The sequence below is a fragment of the Babylonia areolata genome, chromosome 30, assembly GCF_041734735.1.
Source record: "Babylonia areolata isolate BAREFJ2019XMU chromosome 30, ASM4173473v1, whole genome shotgun sequence".
NCBI lineage: Eukaryota > Metazoa > Mollusca > Gastropoda > Neogastropoda > Buccinidae > Babylonia > Babylonia areolata.
Genome location: NC_134905.1, coordinates 15,468,332 through 15,493,683, shown reverse-complemented (window position 1 = coordinate 15,493,683; position 25,352 = coordinate 15,468,332). Strand labels below are relative to the sequence as shown.

The 25,352-nt window shown below is 43.3% G+C and overlaps 1 protein-coding gene across 3 annotated transcripts in view; it reads left to right on the top strand.

Annotated features, from left to right (window-relative positions):
• LOC143275199 (NFX1-type zinc finger-containing protein 1-like) overlaps positions 1-25,352 on the top strand; it is a 71,298-nt gene that overhangs the window by 27,670 nt on the left and 18,276 nt on the right. For 2 of the 3 annotated variants that reach the window (XM_076579170.1, XM_076579169.1), the window contains exons 7-14: positions 667-885; positions 3,125-3,310; positions 7,392-7,568; positions 9,088-9,331; positions 13,698-13,896; positions 16,408-16,575; positions 21,003-21,231; positions 24,330-24,618. In XM_076579170.1, coding sequence (XP_076435285.1) covers positions 667-885; positions 3,125-3,310; positions 7,392-7,568; positions 9,088-9,331; positions 13,698-13,896; positions 16,408-16,575; positions 21,003-21,231; positions 24,330-24,618 — 1,711 coding nt within the window. The remainder of the gene's footprint in view (positions 1-666; positions 886-3,124; positions 3,311-7,391; positions 7,569-9,087; positions 9,332-13,697; positions 13,897-16,407; positions 16,576-21,002; positions 21,232-24,329; positions 24,619-25,352) is intronic. The other variant, XM_076579171.1, reaches the window with a different exon arrangement.

The window sequence follows — 25,352 nt, the reverse complement described above, 5'->3', positions numbered from 1 at the left end:
TTCAATTTTTTCCAAAATTTAGTGGGTGTGGCTTATATACCAGTGCACTCAATAGACCGAACTTTACGGTAGTTAGACACTTGGAGACAAAGAAGCACACCAGTGCAGAGATTGTACCAAAATCAGCCCAGACAATCACAAATGTATTTTTTTTTTTTTTTAAGCAGATGGTGAGCCTTCTTCTTCTTCTTTTGCGTTCGTGGGCTGCAACTCCCACGTTCACTCGTATATACGCGAGTGGGCTTTTACATGTATGACCGTTTTTAACCCGCCATGTAGGCAGCCATACTCCGCTTTCGGGGGTGTGTGCATGCTGGGTATGTTCTTGTTTCCATAACCCACTGAACGCTGACATGGATGACAGGATCTTTAACGTGCGTATTTGATCTTCTGCTTGCGTATACACACGAAGGGGGTTCAGGCACTGGCAGGTCTGCACTTATGTTGACCTGGGAGATTGTAAAAATCTCCACCCTTTACCCACCAGGCGCCCTCACCGTGATTCGAACCCGGGACCCTCAGATTGAAAGTCCAACGCTTTAACCATTCGGTTATTGCGCCCGTCAGTGGTTGCAACATAACGTGTTTTACATCTCCCACAAGGATTGTTATTATTAGTATTATTATCATTATTATTAATATTACTGGGGTTTTTGTGTTGACTAGCTGCAAGACCATGCGGTGGTGAAGAGCATGCCTTCGGTGAAGGGTTTGCAACACAACGTGTTCTATGTCTCCCACCACCACCCTGAGGACCGGGACGAGGAGACCAAGAGCTACAGCAACTCCCACGAGGCCCAGTACCTGGTGGCGCTCTGCCACTACCTGCTGAAGCAAGACTACCGGCGGGACCAGATCACCTTGCTCACGCCCTATTCCGGCCAGGTAAATCATGCCCTATTCTGGCCTGTTCTGACCAGGTAAATCATGCCCTATTGTGACCAGGTAAATCATGCCCTATTCTGGCCTGTTCTGACCAGGTAAACATGCCCTATTCTGATCAGGTAAATCATGCCCTATTCTGGCCTGTTCTGACCAGGTAAATCATGCCCTATTCCGGCCAGGTAAATCATGCCCTATTCTGGCCTGTTCTGACCAGGTAAACATGCCCTATTCCGGCCAGGTAAATCATGCCCTATTCTGGCCTGTTCTGACCAGGTAAACATGCCCTATTCTGATCAGGTAAATCATGCCCTATTCCGACCAGGTAAATCATGCCCTATTCTGGCCTGTTCTGACTAGGTAAATCATGCCCTATTCTGGCCTGTTCTGACCAGGTAAACATGCCCTATTCTGATCAGGTAAATCATGCCCTATTCTGACCAGGTAAATCATGCCCTATTCTGGCCTGTTCTGACCAGGTAAATCATGCCCTATTGTGACCAGGTAAATCATGCCCTATTCTGGCCTGTTCTGACCAGGTAAACATGCCCTATTCTGATCAGGTAAATCATGCCCTATTCTGACCAGGTAAATCATGCCCTATTCTGGCCTGTTCTGACCAGGTAAATCATGCCCTATTCTGACCAGGTAAATCATGCCCTATTCTGGCCTGTTCTGACCAGGTAAATCATGCCCTATTCTGACCAGGTGAATCATGCCCTATTCTGGCCTGTTCTGACCAGGTAAATCATGCCCTATTGTGACCAGGTAAATCATGCCCTATTCTGGCCTGTTCTGACCAGGTAAACATGCCCTATTCTGATCAGGTAAATTATGCCCTATTCTGACCAGGTAAATCATGCCCTATTCTGGCACAGGTAAATGATATCTGGCCAGGTTAATCATGGCCTGGGCAAACCGCGCCCTATTCCAGCCAGGCAAACTTTCCCTATTCCAGTCAGGTAAATTATGCTCAAGTTGTTGAATCTGTCGGTGTGTGTCCTCATATGGGAGAAGAGGCCGATTCTGGATGCGCAGCACTTCTCACAGGTGTTGCAAGGGAAAACGTCTCCATAAGTTGAGGCCTGCTTCCTTCACTCACGCTTCTCCTTAATGGCCAGCGTTCTCTTGTTTTCAAACGTCTTTATGCCACTAGAGCACAGCATCCTCCAGCGAGAGCAGTCAAGGGCATCAGTTTCCCAGGAAGCTATGTCTATGTTACAGGCTTTGACGTTTGTCTTCAAGGTGTTCCTTGAAGTGCTTGCAGGGTCTTGCAAGTTCACGGTGGCCTTCCTTCAGCTGGCCATACAAAAGCATCTTCGGGATCCTGCTGTCTGTCATGCGGACAACGTGTCCTGTGCAGTATAGCTGAGGATCTTTCATAGGCATCTCTGGTGAAACTGCTCAAGTTGTTGAATGTGACGGTGCTACGTCATCCATGTTTCACAGCAGTACAAAAAGGTGGTCAGCACAACAGCTCTGTAGGTTTTGATTTTGGTGCTGAGCCTGATGCCTTTGTTGTTCCACAGCCTGTTGTTGAGTCTGTCAAAGGCGGAGCTGGCCTTGGCGATGCGCAGCGTCACTTCTGCATCAAGGGCTCCGTTGCTGCATAGGGTGCTGCCCAGGTAGCAAAACTTGTCGACTGACTTGATCTCTGTGTCATCGATCTTGATTGCAGGTAAATCACGCCCCATTCCGGCCAAGTAAATCATGCCCTATTCTGACCAGGTAATCATGCGTTGTTTCAGCCAGGTAATTCAGAGCCTTGTAACATAAGTCCATCTTTAAAAAAGCATGCAAAAAAAAACCAAAAAAAAAAGAAGTACAAATGGATCTGTCTCCATTCCCTTTATTCATTTTTGTTTATCTTTATTCCCGAATGTGTAATTATTTTCTGCTCTTGATTTTTCACTAATCATCTTCTTTCTTTTTATTTATCTATTTATTTATCTATCTAAAAAGCGCTTTGATTTGTCTCTGCATAAGATTCAGACTATATAAATACTAATTATTATTATTATCATTATTGTTATTATTATTTGTATATTCATTTATTTTATTGTCTGTTGTTGTTTTTTCGGCTAATGAAAAAAAGCCATGTGCAGAGAGCACAAACAAAAAAACAAACAAAAAACATAACAAAAAACCAAACATGTGCTCTGTAACTTGTATGCAACTGAGACTAACATCACCAAAAAAAAAAAAAAAAAAAAAAAAAAAATCGTGTGCCTCTGTTTTCAAGATTCGCCTTCTGGGCAAGAGCATGCCGCAGCGGACGTTTGAAGGCGTGCGGGTGTCGTCCGTGGACAACTACCAGGGGGAGGAGAATGACATCGTCATCCTCTCCCTCGTCCGCAGCAACAACGACGATGACATCGGCTTCCTCAAGTTCGACAACAGGATCGTCGTCGCTTTGTCCAGAGCCAAGGTCAGGGTTAAAAGGGGAAAATCTCGCTCCTGCTGAATGGATTATCTTGTGACCTGTCTGTATGTTGTTTGTTGTTGTTTTGTGTGTGTGTGTGTGTGTGTGTGTGTGTGTGTGTGTGCGTGTGTGTGTGGGTGCGTGTGTGTGTGTGTGTGTGTGTGTGTGTGTTCGTTCGTCTTCAGTTTAATGTCTTTCCACTTGAAGTGATATTAGACGGAAAAAAAAAAAAACAAAAAAAAAAAAACAACCGTGGGGGTAGGGGTTGTGGGAGGGGGGTGGGGGTAAAAGTGTGTGTATGTGTGGAGGGTGAATAGGGAGAGACAACGCTAGGGAAAATGGAAACGTTATAAACGCCAACATCAAACAACTATAACAAATGTCCTATTAGACTACGCAGCAAACCTTCTGCAACAGCAAATAACATATTGGAATTGTTAATAACACATTCAAAAGAACTTTTGGTGAAGTCTGGTAAAAAACATTTTAGATTCTGACATTCGAATATTATATGGTTGCTTGATATATGTTCTCCACATATGCACCTAACATCTTTGCTGAACTTAGTTATAAAAGCGTTCAGTTTTATCCTGTTTGATAATGTATGGATCTGCCTTAATCTTATTGAATTACTGTATGCATTTGACTGATTGATAGTTCCCGGTTGTTGTGTGTGTGTGTGTGTATGTGCGTGTGTGTGTGCGTGTGTGTGTGTGTGTGTGTGCGTGTGTGTGTATCAGTATCAGTAACTCAAGGAGGCGTGCTGGGTTACGCTGCTGGTCAGGCATCTGCTTGGCAGATGTGTTGTAGCGTATCTGAACGCTGTGACACCTCCTTGAGTAACTGAAGTGATCTTTCGTTTATTTGTTTATAGTCTGTGCATCTAAGATGACGATATTAGACTGAAAATAAATTATATTATGTTATTATTATTATTATTTGGATTATTATCATTTCCAACCCTAATGATGATTGTTATTATTAATTAGAAATCGACATTTCTGTATATTCGAATGAAAATGGGGGCGGTTGAGGTTGGAGGGGAGGGGTGGGGTGGGGTGGGGTGGGGGGGGGGGGCAAGGGGGGGGGACAAAGAAAGGAAGAGAGAGAGAGAACAGAATGTGGAAAAGATTGGAAGTACAAAATCTAAAATGGAGAAGGTGAGTGTCAGTGATTGGAGAAAGATAAAAAACAACAACATAATACTGGAAGGGTGTGTGTGAGAGGTGGGATGGGGGAAGTGGGATTAGGACAAAAAAAAAAAAAAAAGATCAATAATCAGATATTGTATGCACTACTTCTGTATATTATTATTTGAAAGGAGGTTCATGTGGGGACCTACAACAACTGAACTGAACTGAGCTGAACTAAATTAAATTGATGCTGCACATGTCATTGTTTTTCTACGGTCCGTTCATTATATGTGTTTCTATTTTTTTGTACAATGCAGTCATTCTTCTTCTTCTTCTTCTTCTTCTTCTTCGATCATGGGGTGGGCTGCAATTCCCACCATTCACTCATGTGTACACGAGTGGGCTTTTACATGCATGACCGTTTGTACCCTGCAGTGTAGGAACTCACTCTCCGTTTTCGGAGGTTTTCGTGCTGGGTATGTTCTTGTTTCCATAACCCAGCGAATGCTGACATGTTGTCTTATTTATTATTTATTAATTATTATTATTATTGTTATTATTTTATTATTATTATCATTACTACTACCTTTGTTTTTATTTTTTTTATCATAATTATTATTTATTTATTTATGTAAGCTTATCTATTATTTATTCACCTTTTTTTTCTTTTTTTCTTTTTTTTTTCTCAAGGCCTAAGCGCGTTGGGTTACGCTGCTGGTCAGGCATCTGCTTGGCAGATGTGGTGTAGCGTATATGGATTTGTCCGAACGCAGTGACGCCTCCTTGAGCTACTGAAACTGAAACTGACATGGAGTACATGGATTGAATATTTGATCTGCTTGCGTATACACACACGAAGGGGGTATCAGGCGCAAGCAGATCAGCACGTAAGTTTGACCTGGGAGACTGGAAAAAAAATCTCCACCCTTTACCCACCAGGTGCCATGACCAAGATTCGAACCCCGAACCCTCAGATTGAAAGTCCAGCGCTTTGACCATTAGGCAGCGCATGGAAACAGTAGAAGAAAAGGGCGAGGGACAAGTTACTTCAGCACTATCCACAAGCATGTTGCTCACATAAGTGTACATGATGGTGTCGGCTGTGAGTGTATTGTGGGGTGGGGAGCACGCTCGAGCACGCAAAACAAAAGAAAAGACTAATATTAATAATAATAATAATCATAATACTAATAATAGTTAAAAAAAAAAAAAATAATAAGAATAATAATAATAATAACAGCAAATAATAATAATAAAAGATATAATTAAAATAAAAATGATAATAAATCATGGGATGAAGTAGATAATTGTAATAGTGGTCATGATAATAATAATAATAGATAGATAAAGGTAGATAATAGACTAACAGGTAATAAATATACACACAATTTGTTTCCACCATAATGCCAGTGTCATTTCACATTTTTCCATTTTCCAAACACTTGCTTCAAAGGTGATCCTTCCCTAATTTTACCCATTTCAAAAGCATCCGCACATCAGTATATAACACTATAAAGATGTTATAAAAATTACAAAGTAATTTTACAGAAATATAATGAAATAAAGTAAATAAGACAGTTGGTTTAATATTTCTCACCCGTGGGTAAGTTTTGTTTACTGGTATTTGTGTGTTTGTGTGTGTGTTAGTGCATGTGTGCATGCGCATGTGTGTGTGTGTGTGTGTGAGTGTATGTGTGTGTGTGTTAGTGTGTGTGTGCCTGTGTGTGTGTGTGTGTCTGTGCGTGTGTGTTTATCAAAGCCATGACATTTTACTTGATTTCTCATACACAGTCTCAAAAAATACTCATTTAGTTATTATCACCATTATCATGGTGACGATGATGATGATCATCATTATCATTGTTATTGGTATTAGTAGTAGTAGTAGTAGTCATAGTATTCATTTATTTATCATTGTCATTGTTATTATAACTATTATTGATTTAGTTATTATTGTCATATTCATCATTATCATTATAATCTTCTTTTAAAAAAAAATCATCACTACTGTTATGATTATGATGATGATGATGATTGTTAATGTTGTTGTTGATATTAGAAGTAGTAGTAGTATTGCTGTTACTTTATTACTATGAAAGTATTCATCATTGTTGTCATCATCATCATCATCATCATCATCATCATCTTGTTGTTGTTCTTCTTGTTCTTGTTCTTGTTCTTCTTCCTATTACTATAGATATTATTATTATTCTATCATTATTATGATCATCATCACCATCATCAGTATCATCATCATCATTATTATCTCTGATGCTGTTATTGTTTTGTACATTACTGTCATCGTAATCGATGGTCAGGTCAGATACATATATCTGCTACTGGTAACCTGGATCCCAGTACAACCTGTCACAGGGCCTAGGGTCAAATTGCTAGCAACTAAACCAGCACCCCCACCAGTCCTCTCAGGAGGATGGTGAGGAGGGTGGCTAGACACCCTGGTGGAATTAAATGACCCATCAAAGGGCGCCAACTCTGGAGAGCTACCTGCAGCCACCTAGCTAAGGGAGTAAACCCTGACAGAAAATCTGGTGCGGGGCCTCTAAGGCGGTTGGACGGCAAACTTTGTCACTTTCCGGCAGCTCCTGCAGCCGCGTTGGCACCAAAACGTAACAGCCTTGCTGTTCCTTTGGATCTGTCAGCGAGGTGGAGAGGGAGGACAAGCTGCATGGGCAACAGCCTGCCTTCCATATTACGTTGCCCAGGCTTATATCCGTTATATCCATCGTAGCCAAAATAGCCTCCCTTGCCTGCCCTTTTCCTTGTCTTTAGTTTCTACAGTTTTAGAGTTATGCATGCGTGTGAATGACTGGTGCAAAAGCACTTTGATTTGTCTCTGCACAAGATTCAGCGCTACATAAATACCATTATTATTATTATTATTATTATCGTCATTGCTGTCATCATCATCACAACACCACTGCTGCTGACGGCAGATGGGTCTGTACGTGGTGGGCAACTTCGAGGTGCTGCAGAGGAGCAGCGACCTGCTGCGCAAGGTGGTGGACAGGGCAGCAGCCGAAGGGACCCTGGGCGAGGGTCTGTCCCTGGCCTGTCAGAACCACCCCAACGAGAAGGGTCCCCTGGCTAAAACGGCGGCGGACTTTCAGAAGGCGAGTCCTAGTTGTTTTTATTTTCTCTCTTGTCGTCGTCGTTGTTGTTGTCGTCGTTGTGTCAGTGTGTAGTAGTAGTAGTCTTCAGTTTAACGTCTTCCACTTTAAGTGATATTAGACGAGGAAAAAAAAAGAAAAAAAAGGGGGGGGGGGGCGGGGTGTGGAGGGCGGAGTGTGGAGGTGGGAACGGTATTGGGCAGAGGGTGATGAATGATGTGTGTGTGCGCATATGTGTGTGTGTGGGGGGGGGGGGGGAGGGGGGAAGATACAGAGCATTGGAAAAAAATAAGACATTAAAAGGGGAGACATAGGCACAATATAGAAGCAAACGCTAACATCAAACAACTGTAACAATTATAACAATTATGTGCGGGTTGACTGAGCGTGGCCCATTGTTCTTTTTTTTTGTTGTTGTTGTTGTTGTTGCTTTTTTTCCCCCCATTTATTTCCCTTCTACATACCGTTTCCCTTCACCGTTCCTTCTTTTTGTTGTCGTTCATCTTCTTCGTTCGTGGGCTGCAACTCCCCACGTTCACTTGTATGTACACGAGTGGGCTTTTACGTGTATGACCCTTTTTATCTCGTCATGTAGGCGTCATGTAGGCAGCCATACTCCGTTTTCGGTGGTTACCTTAACTATGTTTCAGTGTATTTACGTATTTGTTTATTTTGTCTCATCACTTTATTTCATTCTTATGATCATCATCTTCTTCTTCTTCTTCTTGCATGTGATGACCAACGTCAGTATGCTGATGAATCTGTCATTTTGTGAGAGGTTGCTGTAGGGATGAACGTACCCAGCATGCACACCCCAGAAAACAGAGTATGGCTGCCTTACATGGCGGGGTAGATAAACAGAATGGTAATATACAGGTAAAATGTTACATGTCTGTGTGAGTATATGTGTACGTGACTGGAACCTGATTGAATAACCCCAGGAAACGAATGATGAGCGCCCAATGGCAGCCATCAGTCGGCTCAACACAGGTACACAGTGTGTTGTGCAAATGACTCTGTGTTTGCAAAGCGCTTAGAGCTTGGTGTCAGACCGAGGACAAGCACTTTATTATAAGTATCCATATCATCATCGTCATTGACGGGTGCAGTAGCCGAGTGGTTAAAGCATTGGACTTTCAACCTGAGGGCCCCGGGTTCGAATCTCGGTGACGGCGCCTGGTAGCTAAAGGATGGAGATTTTTCTTAATCTGCCAGGTCAACGTATGTGCAGACCTGCTTATGCCTTCATGTGTATGTGCAAGCATAAGATCAAAGATGCATGTTAAAGATCCTGTAATCCATATCAGCATTATGGAAACAAGGAACATACCCAGCATGCACCCCCCCCCCCCCCCACACTCCCCCAAAATAGTAGTATGTCTGCATGCATGGCAGGGTAAAAACGGTCTTACACGTAAAAGCCCACTCGTGTACATACAAGTGAAGGTGGGAGTTGCAGCCCATGAACAAAGAAGAAGAAGAAGAATCATCATCATATCATTTGACAACGCACTATCTGCAGGCGCCAGAGGGAGGGTGTGAGAAGCGGTGTGACGTTCGTCTGCCCTGCGGTCACCGGTGCCCGAGAGTTTGCCACGTCAGCACGGGGCACGAGGACATGCAGTGCCCGATGCCCTGCTCTCGCAAGTGCCCGCAGTGCGAGCAGACGTGCGAGGAGGACCACGCATGCTGCGAGCACGCCCACTGCATGAGGGAGACGGAGAAGGCCCTGCCTCGCTGTGGACATCTTCAGAAGATGCCGTGCGGTCAGTCGCCACTCGACTCTTTCTTGCACCCTCCTCTGAAGGCATTGGTTGTGTTGTTTCTTCGTTTTAACGTTCTTTCACTTTCGTCGTGGACATCTTCAGATGCCGTGAGGTTGATGAAGACTCGACTCTTTCCTCCCCCACCCCCTGCCCCCCCACCCCCCACCCCCCCCACCCTCCACTCTCTGCCTCTCTGAAGGCATTAGATGTGGGTTTTTTTTTTCTTTTCTTTCTTTTGTTTTAATGTCCTTTAACTTTCACTGTGGACATCTTCAGAAGATGCCGTGTGGTTAGTTAACTCACTCAGTACAGCCAGTCCTCTCTTCTCCTCTACACAGACCCCTCGGGGATGTCCAGTGGGTGTCTGAATGACCCAACCTTTAGCTTCCGTTGTCAGAATTGTGGTATTCTTTGTCAACATTCACATCTTCAGTATAAGAGCCTTCCGCTTGCAATATTTTGATGATGGTAATTGGGGTGAACGCTGTTAACGTCGTCTCTTTTGCCGTTCGTATGGAAAGAGTTAAGACTCTTTGCTGCACACACACACACACCCACACCCCCTCATCTTCCGTCTCTGCCTCTGTGAAGGTGTTGGTTGTGTTTTTTTCTTTCTGTGTTTTAAAATCCTTTCACTTTCACTGTGGACATCTTTAGAAGATGCCGTGTGGTTAGTTGCGACTCTTTCCTGCGCACATCCCCCCCCCCCCCACCCCCGCCCCCCCATCCTCTTCCGTCTCTGCCTCTGTGAAGGTGTTGGATGTGTGTGTGTGTGTGTGTTTGTTTGTGTGTGTGTGTGTGTGTGTCTGTGTGTGTGTGTGTGTGTTTGTGTGTGTGTGTCTGTGTGTGTGCTTACATGTATGTTATGCCTCTTCTTCTTGTTCTTCTTCTTCTTCTTCTTCTTCCTCCTCCTCCTCCTCCTACTCCTCCTCCTCCTTCTTCTTCTTCCTCCTCCTCCTCCTTCTTCTTGTTCTTCTTGTTCTTCTTGTTCTTCCTCCTCCTCCTCCTTCTTGTTCTTCTTCTTCTTCCTCCTCCTCCTCCTCCTTCTTTCTTCTTCTTCTTCAGCTCCTCCTCTATTTTTCATATCTGTGTATTTTATGTAAAATAATTTTAAAACTCATGCCCAATACATTTGCCGACGACTTCAAGTATAGAGGCGATGTTGGAGCAACTTCTTCAGCTTCTTCCTCTCCTTTCCTTCCTCCTCCTCATCATCTTCTTCTTCTTCTTCTGCTTCTTCCGCTTCATCTTCTTCCTCTCCTTCCTCCTCGTCATCGTCTTCTTTTTCTGCTTCATCTTCTTCCTCTCCTTCCTCCTCGTCATCGTCTTCTTCTTCTTCTGCTTCATCTTCTTCCTCTCCTTCCTCCTCGTCATCGTCTTCTTCTTCTTCTGCTTCATCTTCTTCCTCTCTTTCCTCCTCGTCATCTTCTTCTTCTTCTTCTGCTTCTTCTGCTTCATCTTCTTCCTCTCCTTCCTCCTCCTCATCATCTTCTTCTGCTTCTTCCGCTTCATCTTCTTCCTCTCCTTCCTCCTCGTCATCGTCTTCTTTTTCTGCTTCATCTTCTTACCCTCCTTCCTCCTCATCATCGTCTTCTTCTTCTTCTGCTTCATCTTCTTCCTCTCCTTCCTCCTCGTCATCGTCTTCTTCTTCTTCTGCTTCATCTTCTTCCCCTCCTTCCTCCTCGTCATCGTCTTCTTCTTCTTCTTCTTCTGCTTCATCTTCTTCCCCTCCTTCCTCCTCGTCATCGTCTTCTTCTTCTTCTGCTTCATCTTCTTCCCCTCCTTCCTCCTCGTCATCGTCTTCTTCTTCTGCTTCATCTTCTTCCCCTCCTTCCTCCTCGTCATCGTCTTCTTCTTCTGCTTCATCTTCTTCCTCTCCTTCCTCCTCGTCATCGTCTTCTTCTTCTTCTGCTTCATCTTCTTCCTCTCTTTCCTCCTCGTCATCGTCTTCTTCTGCTTCATCTTCTTCCTCTCCTTCCTCCTCGTCATCGTCTTCTGCTTTTTCTGCTTCATCTTCTTCCTCTCCTTCCTCCTCGTCATCGTCTTCTTCTTCTTCTGCTTCATCTTCTTCCCCTCCTTCCTCCTCGTCATCGTCTTCTTCTTCTTCTGCTTCATCTTCTTCCTCTCCTTCCTCCTCGTCATCGTCTTCTTCTTCTTCTGCTTCATCTTCTTCCTCTCCTTCCTCCTCGTCATCGTCTTCTTCTTCTTCTGCTTCATCTTCTTTCCCTCCTTCCTCCTCGTCATCGTCTTCTTCTTCTGCTTCATCTTCTTCCTCTCCTTCCTCCTCGTCTTTGTCTTCTTCTTTTTCTGCTTCATCTTCTTACCCTCCTTCCTCCTCGTCATCGTCTCCTTTTTCTGCTTCATCTTCTTCCTCTCTTTCCTCCTCGTCATCGTCTTCTTCTTCTGCTTCATCTTCTTCCTCTCCTTCCTCCTCGTCATCGTCTTCTTCTTCTGCTTCATCTTCTTCCCCTCTTTCCTCGTCATCGTCTTCTTCTTCTTCTGCTTCATCTTCTTCCTCTCCTTCCTCCTCGTCATCGTCTTCTGCTTCTTCCGCTTCATCTTCTTCCTCTCCTTCCTCTATCTCTGGCATCTGTGTATTTTGTAAAAAAAAAAAAAAAAAAAGAAGAAAAAAAATCAAATGTGTTAAGAAGCACGTATATTTATACCGTACCACTTCCCTAATTAAACAAATTCATTACAGTTCATCCTCCTCCTCCTCTTCCTCCTCCATCCTCTATTTCTCGTATCTGGGTATTTTGTGTAATAAAAAAAATATTAAAAAAAGTTAAAAAAAAAAAATTCTAAGAGAGAACTCAAGCCCGCTCCGTTGTGTCGATGGAAACAGGTGTGGATGCGACATTGAAGCATCTCCTCCTCCTCCTCCTCCTCCTCCTCTTCCTCCTCCTCCTCCTCTTCCTCCTCTGTCCTCTATTTCTCTATCTGGGTATTCTGTGTAAAAAAAAAAATTTAAAAAATCATTCTAAGAGAGAACTCCAGCCCGCTCCGTTGTGTCGACGGAAACAGGTGTGGAAGCGACATTGAAGCATCTCCTCCTCCTCCTCCTCCTCCTCCTCTTCCTCCTCTGTCCTCTATTTCTCGTATCTGGGTATTTTGTGTAATAAAAAAAAAAAAAAAAATGTTAAAAAAAAATCATTCCAAGAGAGAACACGCGCCCACTACATTTTGTTGACAGCAACAGGTGTGGATGCATCATTGGAACATCTCCTCCTCCTCTTCCTCCTCCATCCTCTATTTCTCGTATCTGGGTATTTTGTGTAATATTTTTTTTTTTTTTTAAGTAAAAAAAAAAAAGAAAAAAAATCATTCTAAGAGAGAACTCCAGCCCGCTCTGTTGTGTCGACGGAAACAGGTGTGGATGCGACATTGAAGCATCTCCTCCTCTTCCTCCTCTGTCCTCTATTTCTCGTATCTGGGTATTTTGTGTAATAAAAAAAAAAAAAGTTTAAAAAAAATCATTCTAAGAGAGAACTCAAGCTTGCTTCGTTGTGTCGACGGAAACAGGTCTGGAAGCATCTTCTCCTCCTCCTCCTCCTCCTCCTCTTCTTCTTCCTCTGCCCTCTATATCTCGTATCTGGGTATTTTGTGTAAAAAAAAAAAAAAAATTAAAAAAAAAAAAAAATTCTAAGAGAGAACTCAAGCCCGCTCCGTTGTGTCGACGGAAACAGGTGTGGAAGCATCTCCTCCTCCTCCTCCTCCTCTTCCTCCTCTGTCCTCCATTTCTCGTATCTGGGTATTTTGTGTTAAAAAAAAAAAAAAAAAAAGTAAAAAAAAAAATCATTCCAAGAGAGAACTCAAGCCCGCTCCGTTGTGTCGACGGAAACAGGTGTGGATGCAACGTTGGAGCATCTCCTCTTCCTCCTCCTCCTCCTCCTCCTCCTCCTCTGTCCTCTATTTCTCGTATCTGGGTATTTTGTGTAATAAAAAAAAAAAAAAAAAGTTAAAAAAAAATCATTCCAAGAGAGAACACGCGCCCACTACATTTTGTTGACAGCAACAGGTGTGGATGCGACATTGAAGCATCTCCTCCTCCTCCTCCTCCTCCTCCTCCTCTTCCTCCTCTGTCCTCTATTTCTCGTATCTGGGTATTTTGTGTAATATAAAAAAAAATTTTAAAAGTAAAAAAAAAAAAAATAAATAAAATAAAATCATTCTAAGAGAGAACTCCAGCCCGCTCTGTTGTGTCGACGGAAACAGGTGTGGATGCGACATTGAAGCATCTCCTCCTCCTCCTCCTCTTCCTCCTCTGTCCTCTATTTCTTGTATCTGGGTATTTTGTGAAAAAAAAAAAAAAAAAAATCATTCTAAGAGAGAACTCCAGCCCGCTCCATTGTGTCGACGGAAACAGGTGTGGATGCGACGTTGGAGCAGTGCCAGCAACCCTGCCCGAGGACGCTGGCCTGCGGCCACCAGTGCCAGGACCTGTGTGGTCAGCCCTGCTCCCTCCACTGTAAGCAGACGGTCAGTGCGGTCAGTGCAGACTGCGGTCATACGCACAACGCCAAGTGCTACGAGAAAGACACTGCCAGCTGCTCCAAGGAGTGTGGGTGAGTTGTTATTGTGTTGTATTGTTGTTAAAAGACATTGCCCTCTACTCCATTGAGTGTGGGTGAGTTGTTGTTGTGTTGTATTGTTGTTAAAAGACACTGCCTTCTGCTCCAAGGAGTGTGGCTGAGTTGTTGTTGTGTTGTATTGTTGTTAAAAGACACTGCCTTCTGCTCCATTGAGTGTCGGTGAGTTGTTGCTGTGTTGTATTGTTGTTAAAAGACATTGCCTTCTGCTCCAATAAGTGTGGGTGAGTTGTTGTTGTGTTGTATTGTTGTTAAAAGACACTGCCAGCAGTTCCAATGAGTGTGTGAGTTGTTGTTGTCCTGTATTGTTGTTAAAAGACATTGCCTTCTGCTCCAAGGAGTGTGGGTGAGTTGTTGTTGTGTTGTATTGTTGTTAAAAGACACTGCCTTTCTGCTCCAGTGAGTGTGGGTCAGTTGTGTGTGTGTGTGTGTGTGTGTGTGTGTTGTTAATGATGTGAGGATAGTGATTGTTTTCTGAGTGTTATTATTATTATTATTTTATTATTTTTTTTTTTTTTGGATTGGTGATTGTTGCTTCTCCTTCGAAACATGCATTTTGTAGAGTAGATTTGTTATTTGTATGTCCTTGAGTATTGTCGTTTCTTTTCTTGTTATTATGTAATTGGTTCAGTGCTGTGAGTGTGTCACTGTCAGCGAGGGAACAGTGCTATAGAAGAGCACATCATCGCTATGATTCCTACTACTATTGAAGCCTGCTGTCCTGATGATCATTGGCTGTCATGATTGTCATTCAGCCAGCTTTTAGGAAAGTCCCCCTCTCACCCTTTCTCCCAAGTTCAAATACATATATATATATATATATATATATATATATATATACATATACATATATATGAATTTCATAATAATAATAATCATAATAATAATAATGGATACTTATATAGCACACTATCCAGAAATCTGCTCTAGGTGCTGTACAAAAACGCTTTTGTTAACATAAAACATTACATCTATGTTACATACACACACCAAAATGTGACTACACACACACACACACACACACACACACACACACACACACACACACACACACACACAGCTACCCTAACACATACGCACACATAGGCAGGCACAAACTTACATAAACACACACACACACAATACACATTCATATACATGCATGTAGTTATGTACACATACATATGTATACACACATAGTCAAGCACAGCTAACGCAAAGGAAGTGGACCTGCCACAACTGAACTTATTGCTGAGGGAAAAGGTGAGTTTTGAGACGAGATTTAAAAGGTGCGACGGAATCAGAATGACGGAGGTTATCAGGGAGCTTGTTCCACGTCTTTGGCCGAAATGCTGTGATGCCTTCTTTAGAAACTGAACTGAACTAAACTGCTGTTGTGTGTGTGTGTGTGTGTGTGTTTGGCATCTGCTTGGAGCAGATTTGGTGTAGTGTATACATATAATGGCTTTGTCGGAAACACTGTGACGCCTCCTTGACTGCAGTTTCAGTTTCAGTTTCAGTAGCTCAAGGAGGCGTCACTGCGTTGGGACAAATCCATATACGCTACACCACATCTGCCAAGCAGATGCCTGACCAGTGGCGCAGCCCAACAGGCTTAGTCAGGCCTTGAGAAAAAAAAAAAGAGAGAATGTGTGTGGGAGTGTGTGCGTGCATGCATGTGTGCGTGTGTGTGTATGTATGAGTGTGTGTGTGTGTGTGTGTGCAGTGCGTGCATGTGTGAGTATGCACAAGTTTTTATTTGATGTGCGCTTGTATGTATCTGTGTTTGTGACTGCGCTGAACTGAAGTGAAATGCTGTTTGCTCTGTGTGCGTCAGCTTAGAATGGCTAACTGTACCGAGCAAGAATGAACGAAACTGGAATAGCGTGTTGGTACGAGAATACTGGTACCTGGTCCACAGGGGAAGTAATCATGGTACGAGTACCTGGAGTAGAATGAGTTAACTGTCATTCAGCGAACAAATCCAGTATGATAACTAGAATTGTGCAATTAACAACCATCTACCTAAAAGATCTAGTCATCAGCCTCATCCACATGTAATATGCGGCTACTGTTCAAACGTGTGTGTGTGTGTGTGTGAGAGGGAGAATGTGTGTGTGTGTGTGTGCGCGCGTGTGTGTGTGTTTGTGTGTGTGCGTGCATGCATGTGTGCGTGTGTGTGTATGTATGAGTGTGTGTGTGTGTGTGTGCAGTGTGTGCATGTATGAGTATGCACAAGTTTTTATATTGATATGCAGTTGTATGTATCCTAATTTCTACTGTATCTGTGTTTGTGCATGATTTTCGATTTATGTTCGTACCTTGTTATGTACTATCACCCCCACCCCCACCCCTAGCCCCCCCCCCCACCCAATATTCCTTGTGACCCCGGTACACTTGGTAATAAAGACATATTCTATTCTTTAAAAAAAACCAACAACAAACAAACCTGTCATTCAGCATACTTTCAGGAACAACTGCTGTTTGCTGTCTGTGTGTGTGTTTCAGCCAGGAGCTGGTGTGCGGGCACCGGTGCCGGGGCACCTGCGGGGAGTGCCGGAGAGGCCGGCTGCACGTGCAGTGCGCGCAGCGGTGCCGCAAGATCCTGGTGTGTGGCCACGGCTGCCAGGCATCGTGCTGCCAGTGCCCGCCCTGCTCCTGCCCCTGTCAGAACAGGTCAGAGGTCACCGCCGCTGTCATGCTGTGTGTGTGTGTGTGTGTGTGTGTGTGTGTCCTGATGTGTAGGGTTGTACTGTGTTTGGTTGTGATGTGATGTGTTGGGTTGTGCTGTGATGTGATGTGTTGGGCTGTGCTGTGTTGTGATGTGTTGGGTTGGGTTGTGTTATACTGTGATGTGATGTGTTGGGCTGTGCTGTGTATGGTTGTGTTGGGTTGTGCTGTGTTGTGCTGTGTTGGGCTGTGCTGTGTTGGGTTGTGTTGTGATGTGTTGGGTTGTACTGTGTTGTGATGTGTTGGGCTGTGCTGTGTTGTGATGTGTTGGGCTGTGCTGTGTTGTGATGTGTTGGGCTGTGCTGTGTTGTGATGTGTTGGGCTGTGCTGTGTTTGGTTGTGTTGTGATGTGTTGGGTTGTGCTGTGTTGGGTTGTGATGTGTTGGGCTGTGCTGTGTTGTGCTGTGTTGGGCTGTGCTGTGTTTGGTTGTGTTGTGATGTGTTGGGTTGTGCTGTGTTATGATGTGTTGGGCTGTGCTGTGTTTGGTTGGGTTGTACTGTGTTGTGATGTGTTGGGTTGTACTGTGTTGTGATGTGTTGGGCTGTGCTGTGTTATGATGTGTTGGGCTGTGCTGTGTTGTGATGTGTTGGGTTGTGTTGTGTTATACTGTGTTGGATTATGTTGTGCTGTGTTGTGTTGTATTGTGTTTTGCTTACATGTTGTGCTGTGTTATACTGTGCTTTGTTGTGCTGGGCCGTGTTGTGCTGTACTGTGCTGAGCTGTGTTGGGCTATGTTGAACCATGCTGTGTTGAGCTGTGCTCTGTTATACTGTGCTGTGTCATGTTATGTTGAGCTGTGCTGTGCTGTGTTATACTGTGCTGTGTCATGTTATGTTGAGCTGTGCTGTGCTGTGTTATACTGTGCTTTGTCGTGTTATGTTGAGCTGTGCTGTGCTGTGTTATACTGTGCTGTGTCATGTTATGTTGAGCTGTGCTGTGCTGTGTTATACTGTGCTGTGTCATGTTATGTTGAGCTGTGCTGTGCTGTGTTATACTGTGCTGTGTCATGTTATGTTGAGCTGTGCTGTGCTGTGTTATACTGTGCTGTGTCGTGTTATGTTGAGCTGTGCTGTGCTGTGTTATACTGTGCTGTGTCATGTTATGTTGAGCTGTGCTGTGCTGTGTTATACTGTGCTTTGTCGTGTTATGTTGAGCTGTGCTGTGCTGTGTTATACTGTGCTGTGTCATGTTATGTTGAGCTGTGCTGTGCTGTGTTATACTGTGCTGTGTCATGTTATGTTGAGCTGTGCTGTGCTGTGTTATACTGTGCTGTGTCATGTTATGTTGAGCTGTGCTGTGCTGTGTTATACTGTGCTGTGTCGTGTTATGTTGAGCTGTGCTGTGCTGTGTTATACTGTGCTGTGTCATGTTATGTTGAGCTGTGCTGTGCTGTGTTATACTGTGCTGTGTCGTGTTATGTTGAGCTGTGCTGTGCTGTGTTATACTGTGCTGTGTCGTGTTATGTTGAGCTGTGCTGTGCTGTGTTATACTGTGCTGTGTCATGTTATGTTGAGCTGTGCTGTGCTGTGCTGTGCTGTGTTATACTGTGCTTTGTTGTCCTGTGTTGTGTTATGCTGAGCTGTGCTGTGTTATACTGTGTTGTGCTGTGTTATAGTGTGCTTTGTTGTGCTGGGCTGTGTTTTGCTGACACGTTGTGCTGTGCTTTGCTGTGTTATATTGTGTTGTGCTTTGCTGTGTTGTGTTGTGCTGTGCTGTGCTGTGGAATGCTGTGTTATGTTGTGTTTCTATACTGTGCTGTGTTATGCTGTGTTGTGTTATATACTGTGTTATGCTGTGTTGTGTTATATACTGTGCTGTGCCCGCCTTGCTCCAGGCCCCGTCAGTACAGGTCAGAGGTCACCGTGTGTGTGTGTGTGTGTGTGTCCTGATCAGTTGGGTGGGATTGTTGTCGTCTCCTTCTGCGTACGTGGGCAGCAACTCCCACATTCACTCGCATGTACGAGTGGGCTTTTAAATCTATGACCTTTTTACTGTGCCATTTAGGTAGCCATACTCCATTTTCTGGGTATGTCCTTAACCCACCAAACACTGACATGGATTACAGGATTTTTTTAGTGTGCGTGTTTGATCTTCTGTGTGCGGATACGCAAAAAGGGTGGTTCAAGCACTTTGCATGTCTGCGCATACATTGCCAGGGAGATCGTAAAAATCTCCACACTTAAACCACCAGGAGCCAGTTGCAATGCTCGGACGGAAGAGCCTAGTATGGTCGTCGTAACCCGCTGCTAACTGTGTGTAGTATGGAACTGACCAGTGGCGTAGTTCGGTCAACGAAGGAATTTAGTCATGTGTAACTGTCAAAAAGTTTAGAACCAAGCAATGCATGTGGTGCCAGGAGAGCAAGGGATTCAACAGGCTGACTTATTTGTTTATTTATTTATTCAGACTTCTTGCTATAGCGCACTTTCTTGAAGCTCTATGCGCTTTACAATAGCACTAAAAACATTCACTCAAACATCCCCACACAAACATATGCATATAATTTGAAATATAGGCGAGAGAGAAAAATTAAAATAGGTCATGTCAGTTGATTAAATCAAGAAATGCAACAGGTATTTAAAAAAAAAGAAAAAGAAATTGAAAGAACACAAGCACGTATACGCATGCATATATACGTAGGCACATACATACATACATACCTACATACAAACACACAAAACACACAGCGTGCGCACACACACAACACACACATACACGCACACACGCGCTGTGGACCCACTTATTCTACCTCCTCGTAGCGCCACCACCCAGCCCCACCCCGCCTTCCCGCTATCTGTGCATTATTAGAATTGGAAAATACATCAAAAGTGTTTCAAGTAATAACAGCATCGACAAAAAAAAGAATCAATCCACTGATTTTTTTTTTTTCCCCTTGCAAAGAAGGTTCTGTTCTTTTTCAATCAGTACAACACAAGTTCAACACAATTCACATTCAGCACATAATGAACCAGTAGCCTAACATTTGACAATCAGTGAAGCCGTTACCACTGACAATAACATCAGGTAATGACTGTGGTGCACATATGAGTCATAGGATTTCTTTTCCATCATGATAATCATAATGTAGATATGCAGTATTATCATAACCTGCAAGACCGACTCATCGTTTTCACCTTGACAAGAATGTGAGTTACTGATAATCAGCATCAGTATCAGTAGCTCAAGGAGGCGTCATTGCGTTCGGACAGATTCATATACGCTACACCACATCTGCCAAGCATGATGCCTGACCAGCAGCGTAACCCAACGCGTTTAGTCAGGCCTTGAGAAAAAAAATAAAATAAATAAAATAAAATAAAATATAACAAAACTTTTTTTTAAATAATAAAATAAATAAATAAAATAAAATAACTTATAAAATAAACAAATAAATAAATACAGATAATTCATTTTTTAATTGTTCTGAGAAAACTGTCGGCTTGATCGTCCTGACACCTCGCCCTGGGACTATACGGCGAAGGGGCGCATCCCCCAGGTGGTGGATGGGGGAGCCCTCCCTTTGAGGGTTGCACCAAATGATATGGAATAAAGTGCCGTGGACCCACATAGTCTAGGAGAAGGACAACTCTGATTTCAAACCCGGGCAGATGGAGTCCGTTAGCCTCAGCAGGCAGTCCTTCCAAGAGAAGGAAAACTCCCAAGAGAAAACCTGGCTAACTGTAAACTGTTAGCAGAACAGGAGATCACCGAAGACGGCGCCACAGTGGCCTCTCTAAGGGGCGTGATCTAGTCAAAACCGGCTGTGCACGCACTCTACGACACATGGCTACGCAGACAACATTAGACCGATGTGGTGTCGTCTTCCTGGACCATGGCCCATCCACTACCTCAACACCAAGCTCTGGGGGATGGTAGCCGATCTTCACCGGACGTCCGAGTTTGTGGCATCCCTCGGACTTCGACCCTGACTGCATAGCTGTCGAATGCAAAAGAAAGAAAGAAAAGTCCTGACCCCATTCTCAGACCTCCATACTTTTTCTTTCTTTTTTTTCTCTTTTTTTTTTTTGCTGCCCCATCATCTGCACCGTTTCAGTGGCATTACTCCCACGCCGCTCATTTCGATTCCCCCATACACGGCTACACCCGGGTTCGTTCGTCAGTTCCAGCGTCGGCAGTCCACAGGGAACTATCGATGTTAGGTCAGCAGGAGGCCACACACCAGAGGGGACCCTGCATTGCTGCTGAGTCACTTCGGTGGTGTTCATCGATGCCTGTTCTGATTCAACGTACTTAGGACACCACCTACTAAGCCCCCTACTAACCGCAGTAATGGCTTAGTCTTTTTTTCCTTTTTTTTTTCTTTTTTTTTTTTTTATTTCAGCATGACAGTGACTTTTTCTCCTCTTTTCAGGTGTTCTCACTCTCGTTGTGATAAAAAGTGCGGAGATGCCTGCGTGCCCTGTGCCATGAAGTGCGAGTGGCAGTGTGAGCACCAGAGATGCACCCAGCGGTGCGGCGAGCCGTGCGATCGTGAGCGATGCGACCAGCCGTGTCTGAAAGAGCTGACAGATTGCGGCCACCCGTGTCCGGGTTTGTGCGGGGAAACCTGCCCTCCAATCTGCCCTCTCTGTGATCCTGAGGTGAGGGAACTTTTGTGTGTGTGTGTGTGTGTGCGTGTGCGTGCGTGCATTTTTGCATGCGTGCGTGTGTGGTGTGTGTGTGTGTGCGTGTGTGTGTGTGTGCGTGCATGGTGTGTGTGTGTGTGTGTGTGTGTGTGTGTGCGTGCGTGCGTGTGCGTGCATGTGTGTGTGTGCGCGTGTGTGTGTGTGTGCGTGCATTTGTGCATGCGTGCGTGAGTGGTGTGTGCGTGCATGTGTGTGCGTCTGCGCGTGTGTGCGTGTTCATTCATTCTTTTGTTTCCTGTCTATCCACAATTGTGATTTTAGATGAAAATCCATCACCTTCCCCGCCCCACCCCACCCATGCCCTGAGTCATCACTACTTTCCCTGTTCCTCTCTCCTCAATCTGCATAAAAAAAAGAATATAAACGAGATCAAAACAAACCAACTTGTCAACTTTGTGGTGTGTGAGTATGTGTGTGTGTGTGTGTGTGTGTGTGCGTGCGTGCATGTGTGCGTGTGTGTGTGTGTGCGTGCATGGTGTGTGTGTGTGTGTGTGTGTGTGTGTGTGTGTGCGTGCGTGCGTGTGCGTGCATGTGTGTGTGTGCGCGTGTGTGTGTGTGTGCGTGCATTTGTGCATGCGTGCGTGAGTGGTGTGTGCGTGCATGTGTGTGCGTCTGCGCGTGTGTGCATGTTCATTCATTCTTTTGTTTCCTGTCTATCCACAATTGTGATTTTAGATGAAAATCCATCACCTTCCCCGCCCCACCCCACCCATGCCCTGAGTCATCACTACTTTCCCTGTTCCTCTCTTCTCAATCTGCATAAAAAAAAGAATATAAACGAGATCAAAACAAACCAACTTGTCAACTTTGTGGTGTGTGAGTATGTGTGTGTGTGTGTGTGTGTGTGTGTGTGTGTGTGTGTGTGCGTGCGTGCATGTGTGTGTGTGTGCGTGTGTGTGTGCATGCATGTGTGGTGTGTGCGTGTGTGTGCGTGTATGTGTGCGTGTATGTATGTGTGTGTGTGTGCGTGTGTGTGTGTGTGTGTGTGTGCGTGCATTTGTGCATGCGTGCGTGAGTGGTGTGTGCGTGCATGTGTGTGCGTCTGCGCGTGTGTGCATGTTCATTCATTCTTTTGTTTCCTGTCTATCCACAATTGTGATTTTAGATGAAAATCCATCACCTTCCCCGCCCCACCCCACCCATGCCCTGAGTCATCACTACTTTCCCTGTTCCTCTCTTCTCAATCTGCATTAAAAAAAAAAAAAAAAAAAAGAATATAAACGAGATAAAAACAAACCATCTTGTCAACCAGTAGAATTACAACAAAGAGCAAATGTTTGTGTGTATGTGTGTGTACGTGTGTCTCTGTATATGTGTGTGTGTGTGTATGTGTGTGTCTGTGTCCGTGTCTGTGTCTCTGTGTGCATGCTGTCTGTTCTGCCCCGTCTTAGGGAGTGACTTATCTTTATTGTGATTAATCTTTTACTCCCCACGCCTCATCCATTCTTCTTCTTTTTTTTTTTTTTTTTTTTTTTTTTTTTTTTTTTTCTTTTTTTTTTTTGATAGATTGTTTTTAATCACCACCTAGAGAAAATACAGCATCCCTTCCAAGTAAAAGTACCAAATAAATAAATAAATAGACAAATAGATCAAGCTAGATAGATAGATAGATAGGTAGACAGATATATGTATATGAAGATGCTGAAAGATGGATAGATTGATAGATAGATCATATATCATCTTGTTAATTGTAGCTATTCAGCTTGAGCGTGAGGAATAGAGAGTGTGTGTTTGTGGGGGTGTGTATTTGCCTCTTTTTTTTTTTTTCTTTTTTTTTTTGGTTGTTGTTTTTGTTGTCCTTTTGAAAACAGTTCTAAGAAGACATGAGAAAGAATTTGCATGATCTCATTTTGCAAAGAAGGATTTGTTTCTCTTTTTTTTCTGTTCTTTTGTTGTTGTTGTTGTTGTCTTCTGCCTTTATGTTAGCAGAAAGATTTGCATGATTTTATTTTACAAAGAAGGATTTGCTGCTTTTTTCTTTTTCTTTTTTTTTTCTTCTTGAAAACAGTTTTAAAAAGACATGTCTTTACGTCAAAGAAAGAATACCATGATCTCATTTTACAAAGAAGGGTTCACGTTTTTTGTGTGCTTTTTTTGTCTTGCTAACAGTTGTGCAAGGTCATGTCTTGACATCAGCAGAAAGATTTGTATGATCTCATTGGACATGGAAAGATTTGCTTCTTCTTTTTTTTTTTCTTCTTTTATTTTTTTTTTTTTTTTTTTTGTCCTCTTGCAAACAGTTCTAGGAAGACATGTCTTTACGTTAGCGGAAAGAGTTACATGATCTCATTTTACGGAAAAAAAAGATTTCGCTTCTTTTTTTCTTCTTTCTTTTTCTTTTTTGTTGTTGGTTTCCTCTTGCAAACAGTTCTAAGAAGACATGTCTTTAAGTCAGCAGAAAGGATGGCATGATCTCATTTTTTACAAAAGAAGTTTTTTCTTCCTTTTTGCCTCACTTGTGTAAACAAAGTGAGTCTATGTTTTAACCCGGTGTTCGGTTTTCTGTGTGTGTGTGTGTCTGTGTGTCCGTGGTAAACTTTAACACTGACATTTTCTCTGCAAATACTTTGTCAGTTGACACCAAATTAAACATAAAAATAGGAAAAATTCAGTTCTTTCCAGTCATCTTGTTTAAAACAATATTGCACCTCTGGGATGGGCACAAAAAAAAAAGAAAAAAAAAGAAGCCTAATTATATGCAAACTGCATTTACTGTTGATATTTTTTGTATTCTCTAAACTTGGTACTTTGATCTGATATTCTGACCCAACAACAAGAGCAGTCATTATTATCATTTTTTGTTCAAACAGGAACTTCTTTTGCTAAGCATGGGATTTTTATTTATTTTGCAAATGTTTTGGTGCAGATAGTAAAAAAGGGAAATTACTCTGTAATTAATGCTAGGGGACTTAATTTATCACTAGTGAGTCTTGAAGGCCTTGCTTCTCTTGTTTTTTTGTTTGTTTTCTTGTTTTCCTTTTCTTTTTTTTTTCTTTTTTTAAAAATAATTTTTCATTTTATTTTATTTCATTTTCTTGTCCTCTTGCTAACAGCTGTACGAGGACATGTCCTCGGGAAAGCTCGAAAAGGACGACCGCGTGGTTTTTCTGGAGGATTGCTGTCATGTGGAGGAAGTGAGCTTTCTGGACCGCTGGGTGGACATGAGTCGCAACTTCCAGACAGACGACGCAGACGCAGACGCGGACGCGGACTCGGAGGAGGCAGGTGAGGGCGCCACCGGTGCTGGCGAGGGCCAAGGAGGAGGTGGAGCAGGGAGCAGGGCTGTGAAGTTTCCAGAATGCCCCCAGTGCAAGACACCCATCCGCTGCAACCTGAGATATGGTAATTAAGTGGTGTGTGGCCGGCCGCTACTTCTGGCTGTGTGTCTTTGTGTGTGAGGTTGAAAGGGAAAGGGCCGCACACAACTCATGTTTGTTTGTTGTCGTGTCATGATAATTGGTTTCTTTTTTTTTTCTTTTTTTTCTTTTCTTTTTGTTTTATTATGTCCTGAAGGGTCTTTTGTATCTGTTTTTCTATCTGTGTGTGTGTGTTTTTTTTGGTTTTATTTGTGTGTGTGTGTGTTGTGTGTGTGTGTCACTGTCTCTCACATACATAAGAGATGTATAAGATGTAGATATGAATAATTATAGATATAGAGACAGATAGGTCGGTAGATCAATAGATAGCGAGACAAATATTGATAGAAGGTATAGATATGTCTGTACGGGTGGATGGTTGATTGGGAAGCTTGAGAGAGAGAAGCGGTACATAGGGCCAAGGGATGAGAAGTGTAAGCACGCTTCTCTGTGAAACTTTTATGTCGATGGTAATGTGTGTGTGTATATCTTGTGCTGAAATGCTTCAATTTTTCATTTTGTTTGTTTTGATTGTTTTGAAAGTATGTATTTGTATAATGTAAATGTAAACTTCTTTTTTTTAAGTTCATAAAAAAAAATATATATATAATACGATAGTCGTGTCCGACTATGACCATCAGAACAGCAGAGAAGGCAACTGCTGTTCCAACTATATGGGCTAAAATTTGATTATAGTGGAGAGCGTCTTGCCCAAGTTAC